Source organism: Micromys minutus (assembly GCF_963924665.1).
Source record: "Micromys minutus genome assembly, chromosome: 7".
Taxonomy (NCBI): Eukaryota; Metazoa; Chordata; class Mammalia; order Rodentia; family Muridae; genus Micromys; species Micromys minutus.
The window spans coordinates 62,921,668-62,935,639 of record NC_137976.1 but is presented as its reverse complement, the minus strand read 5'-3'; the positions used below and the strand labels follow the sequence as shown (position 1 = coordinate 62,935,639).

The following is a 13,972-nucleotide window of genomic DNA, read 5'->3' as shown; positions in this document are numbered from 1 at the left end:
CATTCTTAAGGGTAGGGAAGTTTTCTTCTACGATTTTGTTGAAGATATTTACTGTGCCTCTTAGTTGATATTCTTTGCCCTCTTTTATTTCTATTATCCTTAGGTTTGGTCTTCTCATTGAGTCCTGGATCTCCTTGATATTTTGTGTTAGGAGCTTTTTGGCTTTTGCATCTTCTCTGACAGTTTTGTCTATGTTTTCAATGTTGTCTTCAGACCCTGAGATTCTCTCTTCCATCTGTTGTAGTCTGTTGGAGATGCTTGCATCTGTGACTACTGATTTCGTTTTGATTTCTACCTCCAGGGTTGTCTCTTTTAGTGTTTTCTTTATTGTTTCCCTTTCCATTTTAAATTCCTTCTTCAATTCCTTCATCTCTCTGGTTCTGTTTTCCTCTAGTTCTTTGATTTCTTTGAGTTTTTTTTTGTGTTTCCTCTTTAAAAGCGTCTATTTCTTTATGCTTTTCCTCCCGTTCTTGTTTAAGGATCTCTATCATCATCTAGAGGTATGAATTCAGGTCTGAGTCTTCTTTTTCTGGAGTGTTTAGCATTTTGCTGCTTCCTGTGATGGGAGAGCTGGGTTCTGATGTTGCCAGGTTGTCTTGGTTTCCATTGTGTAAGTCCTTTCGCTTTCCTCTTGCCATCTTGTTGTCTGTGATTATACATGGTCTTATTGTCAATCATTGGTTCCTGTCTTCACCGTGTACCTTGGCCTGTGTCCCTGGATCTCCGCTGTTTTTGGTGGCAAATGGCTTGAGTGTTTGGTCTGCACACAAGGTCCTTCCGGGTGGACCTGAGTCTCTAAGGCAGAGTTCCTGCTCCCCTGAACCAATGGGGGGGGGGGCTGCGCTTTAGGTATGCCAGGCTTTGCCCTCACTGCGCCCCGGTCTACTTGTAGCACAGTCTCACCAGGCCTGTGTCCCTGGATCTCCACTGTTCCTGGTGGCAAAATCTATTTATTTATTTTGTGTATGAGTACACAATAACTATCTTCAAACACACCATAAGAGGGTATCTGATTCCTTTACAGATGGTTGTGAGTTGTCATATTGTTGCTGGGAATTAAATTCAGGGCCTCTGGAAGAGCAGTTATGGCTCTTAACTACTAAGCCATCTCCCCAGCCCCCTGTTTAAATTCTTATAAGAAAGACAAACAGAAAAATGTGATGGGTCTCAGGTGCCTACTGCCCAGCTTCTTCGGTGACACTTCCTGTCACTTTTGTTTTCTCTAGCCTCCCCTCACTCCTTACTGTCTCCCCTCAATTGTCTTATATAAATGAGCTATATAAACTAAATATTTTAAGTCTGAAATTTAAAATACACAATATTTTTTAAATCCTACTATATTGTAAAATCTCCCGCTGATGCTTGTAATTTATCAAAGATTCAAGTTTGATTCAAAGTCTCATTACTAAGTGAGTCGATACTCACTTCTGTGATGAAGATCTCAAATTCTCACTTCAGCTGTGGGAGGCCATTAAAATCTGTCACCTGAAGTGATACATGGTTTAGAGAATTTGCATTGCTGGGGAGCGTGTGGAAAGAGGGACTTTCCCCAGCATGGAGATGAGAGTTGGAGGGTCCCTGCCGACAGGGCTGCTGCCCTCAGAGGAGATAAGGAGGGAGGTAGGAAGTCAGGAGATGGTCAGGGGAATCTTGCACCTAGCTAGCAAACAGGCATTTCTGCTGTTCGGATTTGCTCACAGCCAGGTACGTCTTGCTTTAGACAGGTTTCCTAAAACAAAGACAGATTAATGATTGTCCAAATGGTAAGGACTATGTGTCTGATTTTTCATTACATGTCCATGGTTACAAGTTTAGTCCCAATTTTTAAAAAATACAAACAGAACCGATTGCTATTAGTGGCCCTATAACTCCAATTTAAAGAATGTAGAAAATGTCACCTCCAAAGCCTGCTTTAAGGTTGGCCGTGTTTGCTGTTTTAAAGCACTCCACACAAACAGAAAATGTCTGAACTGCTTTTTTATGAATAGCAAATATTAATAGCCAAGTTCTTTTACTATATGTTTCATCGGCTACTTCATTATTTAGTAAATCTTATTTACTGAATTCTGTTCATCCAGGGGTGTGTACCCTGTAACTACTCTCCTGGCCAGTCAGAGTTTGTCAGTTGTCTTTGTTTACCCTGCACCAATTATGCCATTTGAGTTTTGTCAGTGCAGATACCCCAGAAAAGTTTCCTGCAGGAATGACCTCGCCTAGCTATGTGCTTAACTCCCAGGGCATAAGGAAGACTTCCAAATAGTGGCCAGATAAAGTTAATTTTAGGATTTTCCTAAAAAGACTCAGAAATCGTTTTCTCTGGAAAAGACATAAAATGGATCATAACCCAGAAAGTCTCCGGAAATGCAGCGGGCAGAGACCAAAACCCAAAGTTAGAGCCAGAAGGACAGCTATGGTAGCAATTTGTACTCAACTTTGCTGGAACTGTGTCGAGCAGCTGTGCTGACTCTCCTTGTTCCCAGTGGATATGGCTGTAACACTCTAGGGAGCAATGGGACATAAAAATATAATTTCTCAAAATGTACTACCTGAAGGTTCTCCAGAAATTATGACAATGAAGGATGATTGAAAATGAAAATGTGTCAATAATGAGTATTCATTTTCATAACTTCCATCTTTCAATACATTGTATTACAATGCTTTAAACTTCTACTTGGTGCTCCCAGAATATTTCTCTGGGAGTCTTCAAAAATAAAAGTATTGAACATCTTGTATTCAATAAAAATATGCACAAGACAATGAGAAGCTAGACCTTTAAACGGTCTATAATTGTATTTGTAACTAGAATATTATTACATTGTGTCTCCCTTCCCTTCATCCCTCAAACTCATCCCTAACTCTCTTCAATCCCTCCCTTAACCCCACTCCCTCTCAAATGTTGCCCTTTTTCTCTTATTATTGTTACACATATATGTATATATAAATACATAAATATATAAATAAACCTGCTTACTCCATTTAGTGTTGCTCATATGTCCATAATCTCAGGGCTAACTGCTTAATATTAGATAAATAATTAGGAGGCTCATCCTGTTGAAGACTGATTCTCAGTAGTTGTAAATTGCCAGTAGTCCTTTGTGTAGGGTTGTGGTCTCCTGTAATTTTCCAGTTCCACATTAACATATCTATTAGTATTGGCATTGTTTAAGTCTTGTTTAGGCAGCCATATTGTTTTGGTATCATAGGTGTAGCTTCCCTGCCATGTCTAGGAGACACAATCTCACAGCCAATTTTCTGGTTCTCTGGCACTTACAATCTATCTCCCCTCTCTTCCAAGATATAGCCTGAGCCATGGGCACAGAAGTTGTATTGTAGATGTGTCCATTGAAGCTGGGTATCCCACACTCAGTCATTCTCTCTCTGTTGCCCAGTTGTGGTTTTCTGTGGCTGTCTGTGTCTGCTGCAAAAAGGAGCTTTTTTAATAAGGATGAAAGCAGGTCTGGAGAGATGTCTCAATGGTTAAGAGCACTGACTGCCCTCCCAGAGGTCCTGAGTTCAATTGCCAGCAACCACATGGTGGCTCACAACCATCTGTAATGGGATCCGATGCCCTCTTCTGGTGTGTCTGAAGACAGCTGCAGTGTACTTACATGCATAAAATAATGAATAAATCTTTAATCTTTAATGGTGAGAGCAACACTTTATCTGAGAGTAGAAGGTAAGCATTTAGAATGAGTTGGGAATCATGCTGGTTTAGTAAAGTGATAAGATTCATGACATCACTAGGGCCAGGTAGTTGGCTAGGTTTCCTCCTAGGTTTATCTCCCGTTGAGTGGACTTAATGAGAGTCTATTAAAGAGAGCGCTGTCTGCTATTACAAAGATATAGGTGTCACTACTGTCACTTTTGGTGTATCTTGCAGGGATGGTCATTGTTGTGGCTCATAGGTGTCATGTCACAACTAGTAGGACTAGAATTGTTTCTTCCTTTTGACAGCTTGCAGAGCACCTTCTGGCACTATGAAAGCTGGCCCTCAGCAAGACTTTCAGGTCAGACCCAACATTCACCCAAAGAGCTGTAGACTATCTACCAAAATCCCAAAAGACATAAGAAATCTCTTTTCAAGTTATTGGTCAGTGGAGTCCAAGTGAATACAAAAACAATATAGAATATTGCTGTTGCCTTTAGCTGCTTCCCAGAGGATGAAGGTAAGTCCCTGTGGCCGAAGACACCATGTACTTTGGACACAAGAACTCAGAGGTACACAAGTCTTATCTGTGCATTTTGACAAATGGATATGCTTGTGTAATTCCGAGTCCTATCATGACAAACAAAACAAAACAAAACACTTTCACTGTCTGCTGTCCCCAGTGTTTGCTTAGTTTTCACTTTCTTAACAATTTTTCCTATTCTAGAATATTGCACCACTGAAGTCTCATGGAATATCATATTTTGATTTAGGCGTGTCTATTAGATCATTCATGTTAGATCATATTAAATGTATCCACAAAGTACATCCCCATTCACTGCTGAATAAATTGTCTACACACTGATTATCTATTTCATCGTTTGTGGACATGTAATTACACCTTGAAGCTATTGTAAATAAAATTCCATTTATTGTTATGGACCTATGTTCTTATTTCTCTTATGTGAAACCCTAAAAGCAGGACTGCCTGAGCAAGAAGGGAGGCATGTTCAATTTGGTAGAAACTGTCAAGTATGTTTCCAAAGGGCCTGTCTCATTGCATTGCGCCAATAGTGTCTTCGGGTTCTGCTTGCTCTGCTTCTTGTCAAGTCGATGTACATCTTTTTTTTTTTTTTTTACTTTTATCGTTCTTACTGATTAAATTATTGTTTTACTTTTCATTCCTTCGATAACTAATAACATCCCTCAGTATCTCTGGGAATCTCTCTGATATATTCCATGCAACTGAACCCTTTGCCTGGCTGGTTTATCAGCATGATGAAATATCTGAGGAAAACTTTTTAGAAAAAGAGCTTTATCTTGGCTCACACTTTGATCTAATGTCGAAAGGCTTCAATCGCTCTGAGGCAGGGCATCCCATAACCAGAGGCAGGAAATGTGTGGGTATCCCTGCTGGTTGATTTCTTTCTTTAATGCCAGCACTGTTCAATGACAGGCTCTATCCTCTTGACTCTTTTGTGTCCTTATCACCCCCTAAGACTCTATCCACATGCCAGAGCTATATTAAGTTTCTACCCTTTTCATACCTCATAATAGGAATTAAATTTAAACATATGAGTCTTGGTGGATACCCACAAATCGATAGCAATGAATTTTTTATACAGTCTTAGTATAAGTTCTTGTTCAGGTATCCATTATAAAAACATGTACTTCTAATTTAAGGCTTGCTTATTCATTTTCTATCTGTTATTTGGAGAGCAGAAATAATTTACTTTGATAAAATTTAAATTTTTTATGGTATTCCTTTTGGTGACTTCAGAGCTGTTTGCCTATTTACAGGTTACCAATAGGTTTTCTCCCATTGTTTTATTTTTCAATTCTCTTATTCTTGCTTTTAAACTCACAGTTATATCCAAGGTGATACCATTTTGTGCATATGTACTAATTTTTGTACATAGTGCAAACATATTCTGGATACTGCAAATGGTGTGGTTTGTTTCCCATGTGGACGGACCTTCATTTATTTCATTACCATTGGTGGGGGGGATAATTCCTTCTCCATTTTTTTTTTTTTTTTTTTTTTTTTTTTTTTGGCATTAACTTGTTAACTGCATGTATAGTTACTTTGGGCTGTTACCAAAATACATGAGATTTATTTTACCTTGGAATTCCCATGGTCTTAAGCATGGTGGTTGGATCATGTAGAGCAGGACTTTTACCTGCTGGTGCACAGGAAGCAGAATGAAGCAGTAACAGGGAGGGGACAGGGCAAAGTCAACACCAGCAAGCTTACATCCTCCATCTGGGCCCAATCTTCCCCAGCCCATTGTAAACTTCTCTTCAAATTTTGGGTTCATCCAAGAGCTAAACTGTTCATTAGGACAGACCCCTTTTGGTCTCATTGTATCTGGAAACACAGAGATATATTCAGAGGTTAGCCCAATCCAGTTGTTAAGATTAGCCATCACACTACACAATTTAAAATCTATTTCTGCCTCCTGTATTCTTGTCTGTGGGTGTATTTATCCTTATACCTACCACACTCTCTACTTCCCAGTTGTTTTGAGGTCAGGTAAATGTTCCAGCGTCTATTTTTTTTTAACATTTTGGTCTTCTATAGTTCTAATTTTAGAATATCTGATAACTTCTATAATAAACGTCGATCACGGTTATATACATATAGATGAGGGCTAGAGAGATGTCTCTGTGGTTATGAGTGCTTGCTGCTCTTGCTGAGGAGCTGAGTTGACTCCTAGCCTCCACATTGAGCAGCTCCCAAACTACTTAACTCCAGCTCCAGGGGATCTACTGCCCTCTTCTGTCATGCTCAGGCACCTGCACATACATGAAATACAGACACAGATACAAATACATACATATGAATAAAGATGTACTAAATCATTTTAAAATGAAGAAATGAATTTGAGGAAAGATGCTATCCCAAGGATTTTTACTTTTCTCATACAGACAGGCAATATGGACAAGAAGAGATGACAATGATTGTAACACACTGTCCTGAGCACTGGAGAGTTTAGTGACATTGTGCAAGTGCATGTGACTTCAGATGCTTCTCTCTCCAGGAAACCACAGAGGAAGAATGTGCTTTTCCTCAGGGACCTTGGATACCTTCCAAGAACTTTGCAAAGAAACTTAATAAAACCTCAAATTCATACTTATGGTCAAGCACAGATGTGTGGGTTTCCGATATTTCTTTGCTCTTTTTAAAGATCTCCAATCAACTGAATAACTAAACAGGGCTGCTTTGCATGATAAGCAGGTGTTTTGATAGTTTTAACTGCTGGGGTGCTCAGTTGCTAGCTAGTCCTGAAAATGTAGTTTAAAATGGGTCAGTAAAATTATTCCCTGACCCCTAGACCAGAAGATAGATACAGTTAACCTCTTTGTGTTGAGTAATATACAGGTAAACAAATAAAAACAAAGGTCTTTTCCCCTCCCACTTAGGAAGCAATGACTCCTTTCTTCATCACCTTTCACTAAGGCTCATTGTCCTCAATACTTTCTTGGAGTCATTTACATAATGTTAATTAGTAACATGTGACTATTTGTTGTATATCACATTCATCTACATTTCTTGAACATCATAATTTACTTGTGTAGCTATGGTCTTTTTGAGGGGATATTATTGCTTTAGAAACATCAAACCCTTGAAATTAGTGGTTCTCAACCTGTGGGTCATGACCCCTTTGGGGAATCAAGCAGCCATTTGACAGGGGTTGCCTAAGACCATCAGAAAGCACAGATATTTACATTATGATTCATATCAGTAGAAAAAGTACAGTTAAAAAGTAGCAATAAAAATAACTTTATGGTTAGGAGTCACCACGACATGAGGAATCATATTAAAGATCACAGTATTAGGAAGGCACAGAACCACTGCTCCAAGTATATTAATTAATACGCTTTATATAAACAATGGTTTATATTTTTAAATTCTCTTGACTTTTTCTAAGAAAAATAAGATCCCCATTATAGCAACTGGTGCATTTAATTTCAGAAAGGGATATTAAACATTACTCAGTCCCCCCCCCCCCGTTTTTTGTTTTGATGTTGTCTGATTTTTAAGAATACTGGTTTATCTAAACGTAAATTTTCTCTGTTTTTAAATGGAAGCAAGAAAACCAATATCATTTCACACTGTGAAGCCAAACAAAACAATTCTGTGGCCTAAATTTGAACTAGTTATTTGATTTTATAACAGTTTGACTAATTTTCCTACTCAGCACTATAAGTAGATGTCCCCCAATTAAAAAGAAAATGAAAAAAAATGTGCCTTCATAAAACTATGTGTTTTTTCCACACCTATAGTTTAAAAGTCAGAAGTCCCTTTCTAATCAGATCTCAGAGGTGCCTTGCGTACTCGATCTCCTGCTTTAAGATTGTTCGGTTGCAAAAAAAAAAATGCTTCTAAACAGCTCTCATTAAATTGGCTGCTCCCAATAAACATTAGTCGTGTGGGTTTTCTGCGACCAGTCCGCCCAACCCTCTCGGAATCCTTAATAGGGGGAGTTTATTTTCAGAATTCCAACCGGGACACTTTGGGGGCAGAGCCGAGAGGAAGATGTCATTACACAGGTCCTACCCATAGGCTTCCCGCTCAGGCGCACGTCATCCGCGGCACGTTTGTGCAGCCCGCCTAGCGTTCCTGTGGGTGGTTATTTCGGGGACGGACTGCCTACGGGAGCCCAGCTGGCTCTTGCGGAAGTCCATGCGCCATTGGGAGGGACTGGGCGGCTGCTCTATGCCCTTGTTGCTGAGGACCGCTTCCTGGGTCATTGCTGGAGCAGGAGTCGGACTGGGGCCGACACGGGGCTCCCCCGTGGCCGTCTCGGCGCCTGTGTGTGGTCTGCGCTGGCGGGATGTGGCGAGCACGTCGGGCTGCCGTGGCCTGGTAAGTGCGGCCTGCGACCTGGCTCCGTTATGTCAGGTTCTGGGCCATTTGGACGGCCGGGTTGACCCATCACTACTTCCTGAACGTGCAAGTGACCGACTCTCAGGCCAGGCCGAGGCTCTTTGAGAATTCTCGCGAATGTTTGAGTACCCGGAGGAGTGACCGGAGTTGGCAGGTGACCGCTCCTCGTTCAAGAAGATTTTTGATACCTTCAGCCTTGGCCCATCGTTGCTGTCCCTGCCCTTGTGATCTCGCTCCTATCTGTCTCTAGTTGCTGCTTTTATTGTTGCTATTCCGACCTGGCCTGTATTCCGTCCTTGTATCTCTGTTCCTGTCATTTAACTGTCTTCTAGCCATACGCCATATATACTTTGCTACGTGGAAGCATTGCAAGCAGCATACTTGAAAGTATGCACTTTCATACTTCTGTGTAAAAGGCTCTCTGCCCGTTGCCTGACTCTCTGGCTGAAGTCAAATCTAGACTAGTTATGCACGGTGCACATGGTATCAGACGGTGTTGAAGAGATGTCCCCTCAGAGTAGATCTTGTACAGTGTTGAGGTACACTTTTTTACAACGTGATGCACTTTCCTAATCTCGCTGCTGTTGTTTCTCTAGTCTTGTTTTAAAGTGGAAAACCATAATGTAGTTTTATGCATAGGAATTGCTATATGCACTTACCGATCCTAAATTTGATGTTATATGTGTAATGTTGTACCAATAGTCCCCAAGCTTAGCACATTGTTTCAGACTTTTGACTATAGAAAGGAGTATACACTGAGAAAGATGAAGAAAATTTAGTTCTTCTGAATTAACATCACCTTTAAACATTTGTCTTAAATTTTATTTAGAACGTTTAAACGATTTTGTTTTAGTTGTTGGGGGAGGGGTGCATGGGAACGTGAGTACTGGTACCCTCTCTAGGTAGACGGTAGGATTTCCCTGGAGATGGAATTGCAGGCAGTTGAGCTGCACAAAGTGGATACTGGAAACTAAACTCAGGTCCTCTGCAAGAAGCTTTCTTAACCCTTCCACCCATCTCTAGAGCTCCTAGAACTTTAAAAAATGTGTTTGTATCTGTTTCACCAGCATGTGTGTCTGTGTGCCACTTGTGTGTCTGCTGCTCACAGAGGACAGATGACAGCATTCATTCACCTAGACTAGAGTGGCAGACAGGTGTGAGTCACCATGTGGGTGCTGGGAATCCAGCCCTGTCTTCTGGAAGAGTAGTACTACTTCTCCATCAATAAGCCATCTCTCCAGCCCTGCCCCCAAAACTGTTTTAATGCTGTAAATGATTTATTATGCTTTATAAGGAATGGAACCTATTTGTTTCATCATACTTAATTAATAAGAGTCCAAAAGTGGAACTTTTACAATGTAGTTCTTTTCAATCTTGTGGGATTTTAATTTAGCAGTAAGTTTACAACCTTTGCTATTGAAATAAGCTATTTACAATTTTATGTTGCTGTTTTATAATTAAGTAGAGATGTCTAATTTTCTATAAAGCAGAAAAAGGTGCAGAAGATAGTTTATTCTTTTCAAAGAGGTATATAGGAAACACTTAGAATGGAGTTTACAAACAGACAGGTTTGTAGTTTACATTGTTTGTACCTTTGGGCTGTGTTGTTTCTCAAGTGACAGACGTGTTTCTGCAGTCATGGCTTTAGAATGTCTTATGCCCAAGCACAGCTTAGGTAATGGAAAAAATGGAGATATGGAAAACCAGAAGCCCCCAGGCTCTGGAATTTGCCTTGCACAGTATAGTTCCTGTTAAGTTATGAAATAATGTAGCTAAGTAGTACTCTAGTCATGAGGTTAAAACAGACTTTTTATATACAGATAAATATACTTCTCTTGCACAAGTCAAATGGAAGACTGATGACCAACACTTTGGGGTACAATAAATATTTGTGTAAAACTAATGAAAAATAATTTCAAACTAGGCAGCTCTAGATGAGTAATGGATGTAGTGGACAAGCAAGAGCAGTCGGTGTGGGTGATGGACTTTATTATTTGACTTTTGGAAGTTTTTCTTACTGTTTTTTGTTTCTTTGTTTGTTTGGGGGTTTTGTTGTTGGGTTCTCTGTATAGCCCTTGGCTGGCCTCGAACTCACAGAGACCCACCTCTCTCTGCCTCCCAAGTGCTGGGGTTAAAGGCATGCACCACCACTGTCTGGCTTGACTTTAGTTTTTAGGCTTCTTTGGATAAGGAAGTCTTTTTGTCTCCTTAGCTGCTTTCAGGGACTTTTTCAGCACTCATCTGGCTCGACCTTTGATTTTAAAAATCTCTTCGATTCTGCAAAATTTTTTCCTCAACTTTACTTTATTCCTTCTATTGCATCTGTTCTTTTTCATTCTGAACGAGATTGCTTAGACAGGGTATGTTCTTCACTTCTGAAATACAACTTCTTCCCTCCATCTGCTTTTAAGAGCAAGACGCAGTCACAGAAAACTAGTTAAATCATTGAAGGGCACATTTCTATATCTATCAGAAGGTAATTAAGACACAGACTCCCATTTTTAACTCCATGCATTGTGAAAGATATGAGGTCACCTTGGAAGGACATTAGATATACATCTCTCCTAGAAGACTAGTTGATGTTTTCTTCAAGCTACAGTTATCTTAACTGTTGTAAAAGAGAAAATGGTCGTAATGTACTAAGTTGTAAGCCAAGTCATAAAACTACATGTTGTAAAGTCCTTGCTATATTATGATCTGTTTATGAGTATGAACAATAAAAGGGAACTCTACTAAAATCAAACAGAAAGCCCCAAAACCTATTCTTGCACACACTACACACATCTCCATGCACACACAGTGCACACTACACACATCTCCATGTATCTACAGTGCACACTACATACATCTCCGTGCACCCACAGCGCACACTACATACATCTCCGTGCACCCACAGCGCACACTACATACATGTCCAGTACTTTATTCCCTGATGCCAGTGGATCATTGTTGTGTACCCATGGGCAGCACTATACCTCCCGTCCTCCCTCTTTGATACTCTTGATTTGCATCATAGCTTATATGTTCTGCACTTTTTCTTAATTCTATGGAGTAAAAAGTATCCTAAATTTATTTTCTGCTATTGATGTATATGCAAGGGCAGCTCTACTTTGAATAAACTGCTCTTTTAGTATTCACTAAGCTCATTTTTAATGTTTAAATCTACAAATGTTATATTCTTTAATATTTTTGAACATGCTCTTATATAAGTTTGCAGTATTTTCAGGAATCCTGTCAATACACATGATACCATATTAAGAGCCCCTAGTTTGCTGCCAGGTCTGGGTGTGTGATCACATTTAAGCTTGAAAGCCAGTGGCTGATGCAGATGATTTGTTCATGCAGTGAGGAATGGATGACTGACCAAGTTCTGTTCTCTGTTATTGATTATTTCACCTAGGAACTTTCCTTTTAGAGCTTTTATAGCGTGTGCAGGTGATGTGAGACTGTTTCAGATGCCAGTGCTGATGACAGAACAGTCTAGGAAGCCTCCTCCTCACACTCACATCCACTTGGGATCCTTACATCTTCGCCGGCAGGTCCCTCAGGTTCCAGAGGCAATTGCTGGCCTGTTTCTCCTTTCTCTTACTCCCTATGTCAGGAGTTCCATATTGTGGGACTGGACAGAAGGCTGCTCTTACATAGGACCTGGATTTGATCTCGTCACCTATTTGAAGCTCACAACCATCTGTAACTCCAGTTCCAGGAGATCCAATGGCTCTCTGGCTTCTACTAGTACCATGCAAACAAGTACCCAGATATGCATGCAGGCAAAGCACCAATACACATAAAATCAGTTATAATAAAGATTTTTAAACTTTAAAAAAAAGCATGCGTTTTTGTTACCAGCTATTACAGTGCATAGCTGTTGGTAAAACACATGCCCACCTCTTCCCTCTTTGGTTTCAGATCCTTGCAGCAGTAAGTGTTACAGCCCACATATAGTAGATTAACATAGAGCCTGGAGCCCCTGCGCCTGAACTAATATTCCACCTTCATTCCTTGTGTTAGTGTTGTGTGCGGTAGGTTGTGTTTATACTTTGTGCCACAGTTTCCCTCAGCTGTAGAATGGGGTAGTGTGCTTTACTTTTGTGGTGGGGTTTTCAACAAGATTGAGCTGGCACAGCAAATGTAAACTGGTGTGTGATGGGCCATGGTTTGTCAGTATGCATGTGTGACCTTTTCTGTCATTTCTTAGGCATTGTTGCCTTCTCTTATGTTTCTCCCATTCTTGTTTGTTTTTTCAGTGAAGTCTGCCAATCCTTAGTGAAACACAGCTCTGGAATACAAAGAAACATACCGCTCCAAAAACTACATCTGCTTTCACGAAGTATTTATCGTTCACATCATCCCGTCCTCAAGCTTCAGAAACCCCAAATAAGGACATCATTTCAGCAGTTCTCCTCTCTAACTAACCTTTCTTTACATAAATTGAAACTTTCTCCAATTAAATATGGCTACCAGCCCCGCAGGAACTTTTGGCCAGCAAGGTTAGCTGCAAGGCTCTTAAAACTTCGATATATCATACTGGGATCTGCTGTTGGAGGAGGCTATACAGCCAAAAAAGTGAGTTTACTTTCTTACTGTAACTCTAATTGTTACAAATTATTATAAATTTGTATAGCATAGTAGAAAGAAATTGTCATTTTTCTTTAGTGAGTAAAATGTAATGTGCTGTTGAAGCATTCACTATATGTATGTACTACGTTCTATGGTGCTATTTAAATATTAACCAAAATTATAAATGATCTGGAAGATGGAGCCCTGGTCTGGGAGTAAGAACACTTAAATTTGTTTCTAAATATTGCCAGTTAGTAGCACAGAAGGGAAAGTCAAGCAGCATACGCACAGGGTGCAGCCTGGACAGAGGCAAAGTGACTTCTCCCCCAGCCTTCCTTTTGCTTCATGGTATTACTTAATAAACATGAGCCCTCTGTGATAGGAATATTTTGACTCCTTACATTTTCCACATTCGATAGAAGAGTATTTCCTGTCATTCTACATATGCAGCTTCTGATTTGCTTTTGAAAGTCCTGTGCTCACCTAAATTTGTTACTTAAAAATTTTATACATGATACATTCTTCTTGTAGATTATTTTAATCAACATGCTTTCTCTTTATATTGGTTTATGACATTTGAATTATCTGATTGACATATGTTCTTGTCTTTTAGACCTTCGATGAATGGAAAGATATGATACCAGACCTTAGTGACTATAAGTGGATTGTACCTGACTTTATATGGGAAATTGACGAGTATATTGATTTGGGTTGGTACCATCAACATTAAAATTTACTTTTGGATTATGAGGGGGTAGCAGTAGAATTATTTGCATTAATACTTGAGTCTAATATGTGATAGTTTTATTTTAGTAATGAAAGTAATAATCTATAAAAGAAAGATTAATTCTCATTACATTTATTTATATGTGTGT

At 39.7% G+C, this 13,972-nt stretch overlaps 1 protein-coding gene across 4 annotated transcripts in view; it reads left to right on the top strand.

Annotated features, from left to right (window-relative positions):
- Window positions 1-8,329: 8,329 nt before the first annotated feature.
- OPA1 (OPA1 mitochondrial dynamin like GTPase) overlaps window positions 8,330-13,972 on the top strand; it is a 69,558-nt gene continuing 63,915 nt past the window's right edge. For all 4 annotated transcript variants that reach the window (XM_080919374.1, XM_080919372.1, XM_080919373.1 and 1 more), the window contains exons 1-3: window positions 8,330-8,516; window positions 12,785-13,103; window positions 13,711-13,807. In XM_080919374.1, the coding sequence (XP_080775500.1) occupies window positions 8,485-8,516; window positions 12,785-13,103; window positions 13,711-13,807 (448 nt within the window). In that variant the 5' untranslated portion in view covers window positions 8,330-8,484. The remainder of the gene's footprint in view (window positions 8,517-12,784; window positions 13,104-13,710; window positions 13,808-13,972) is intronic.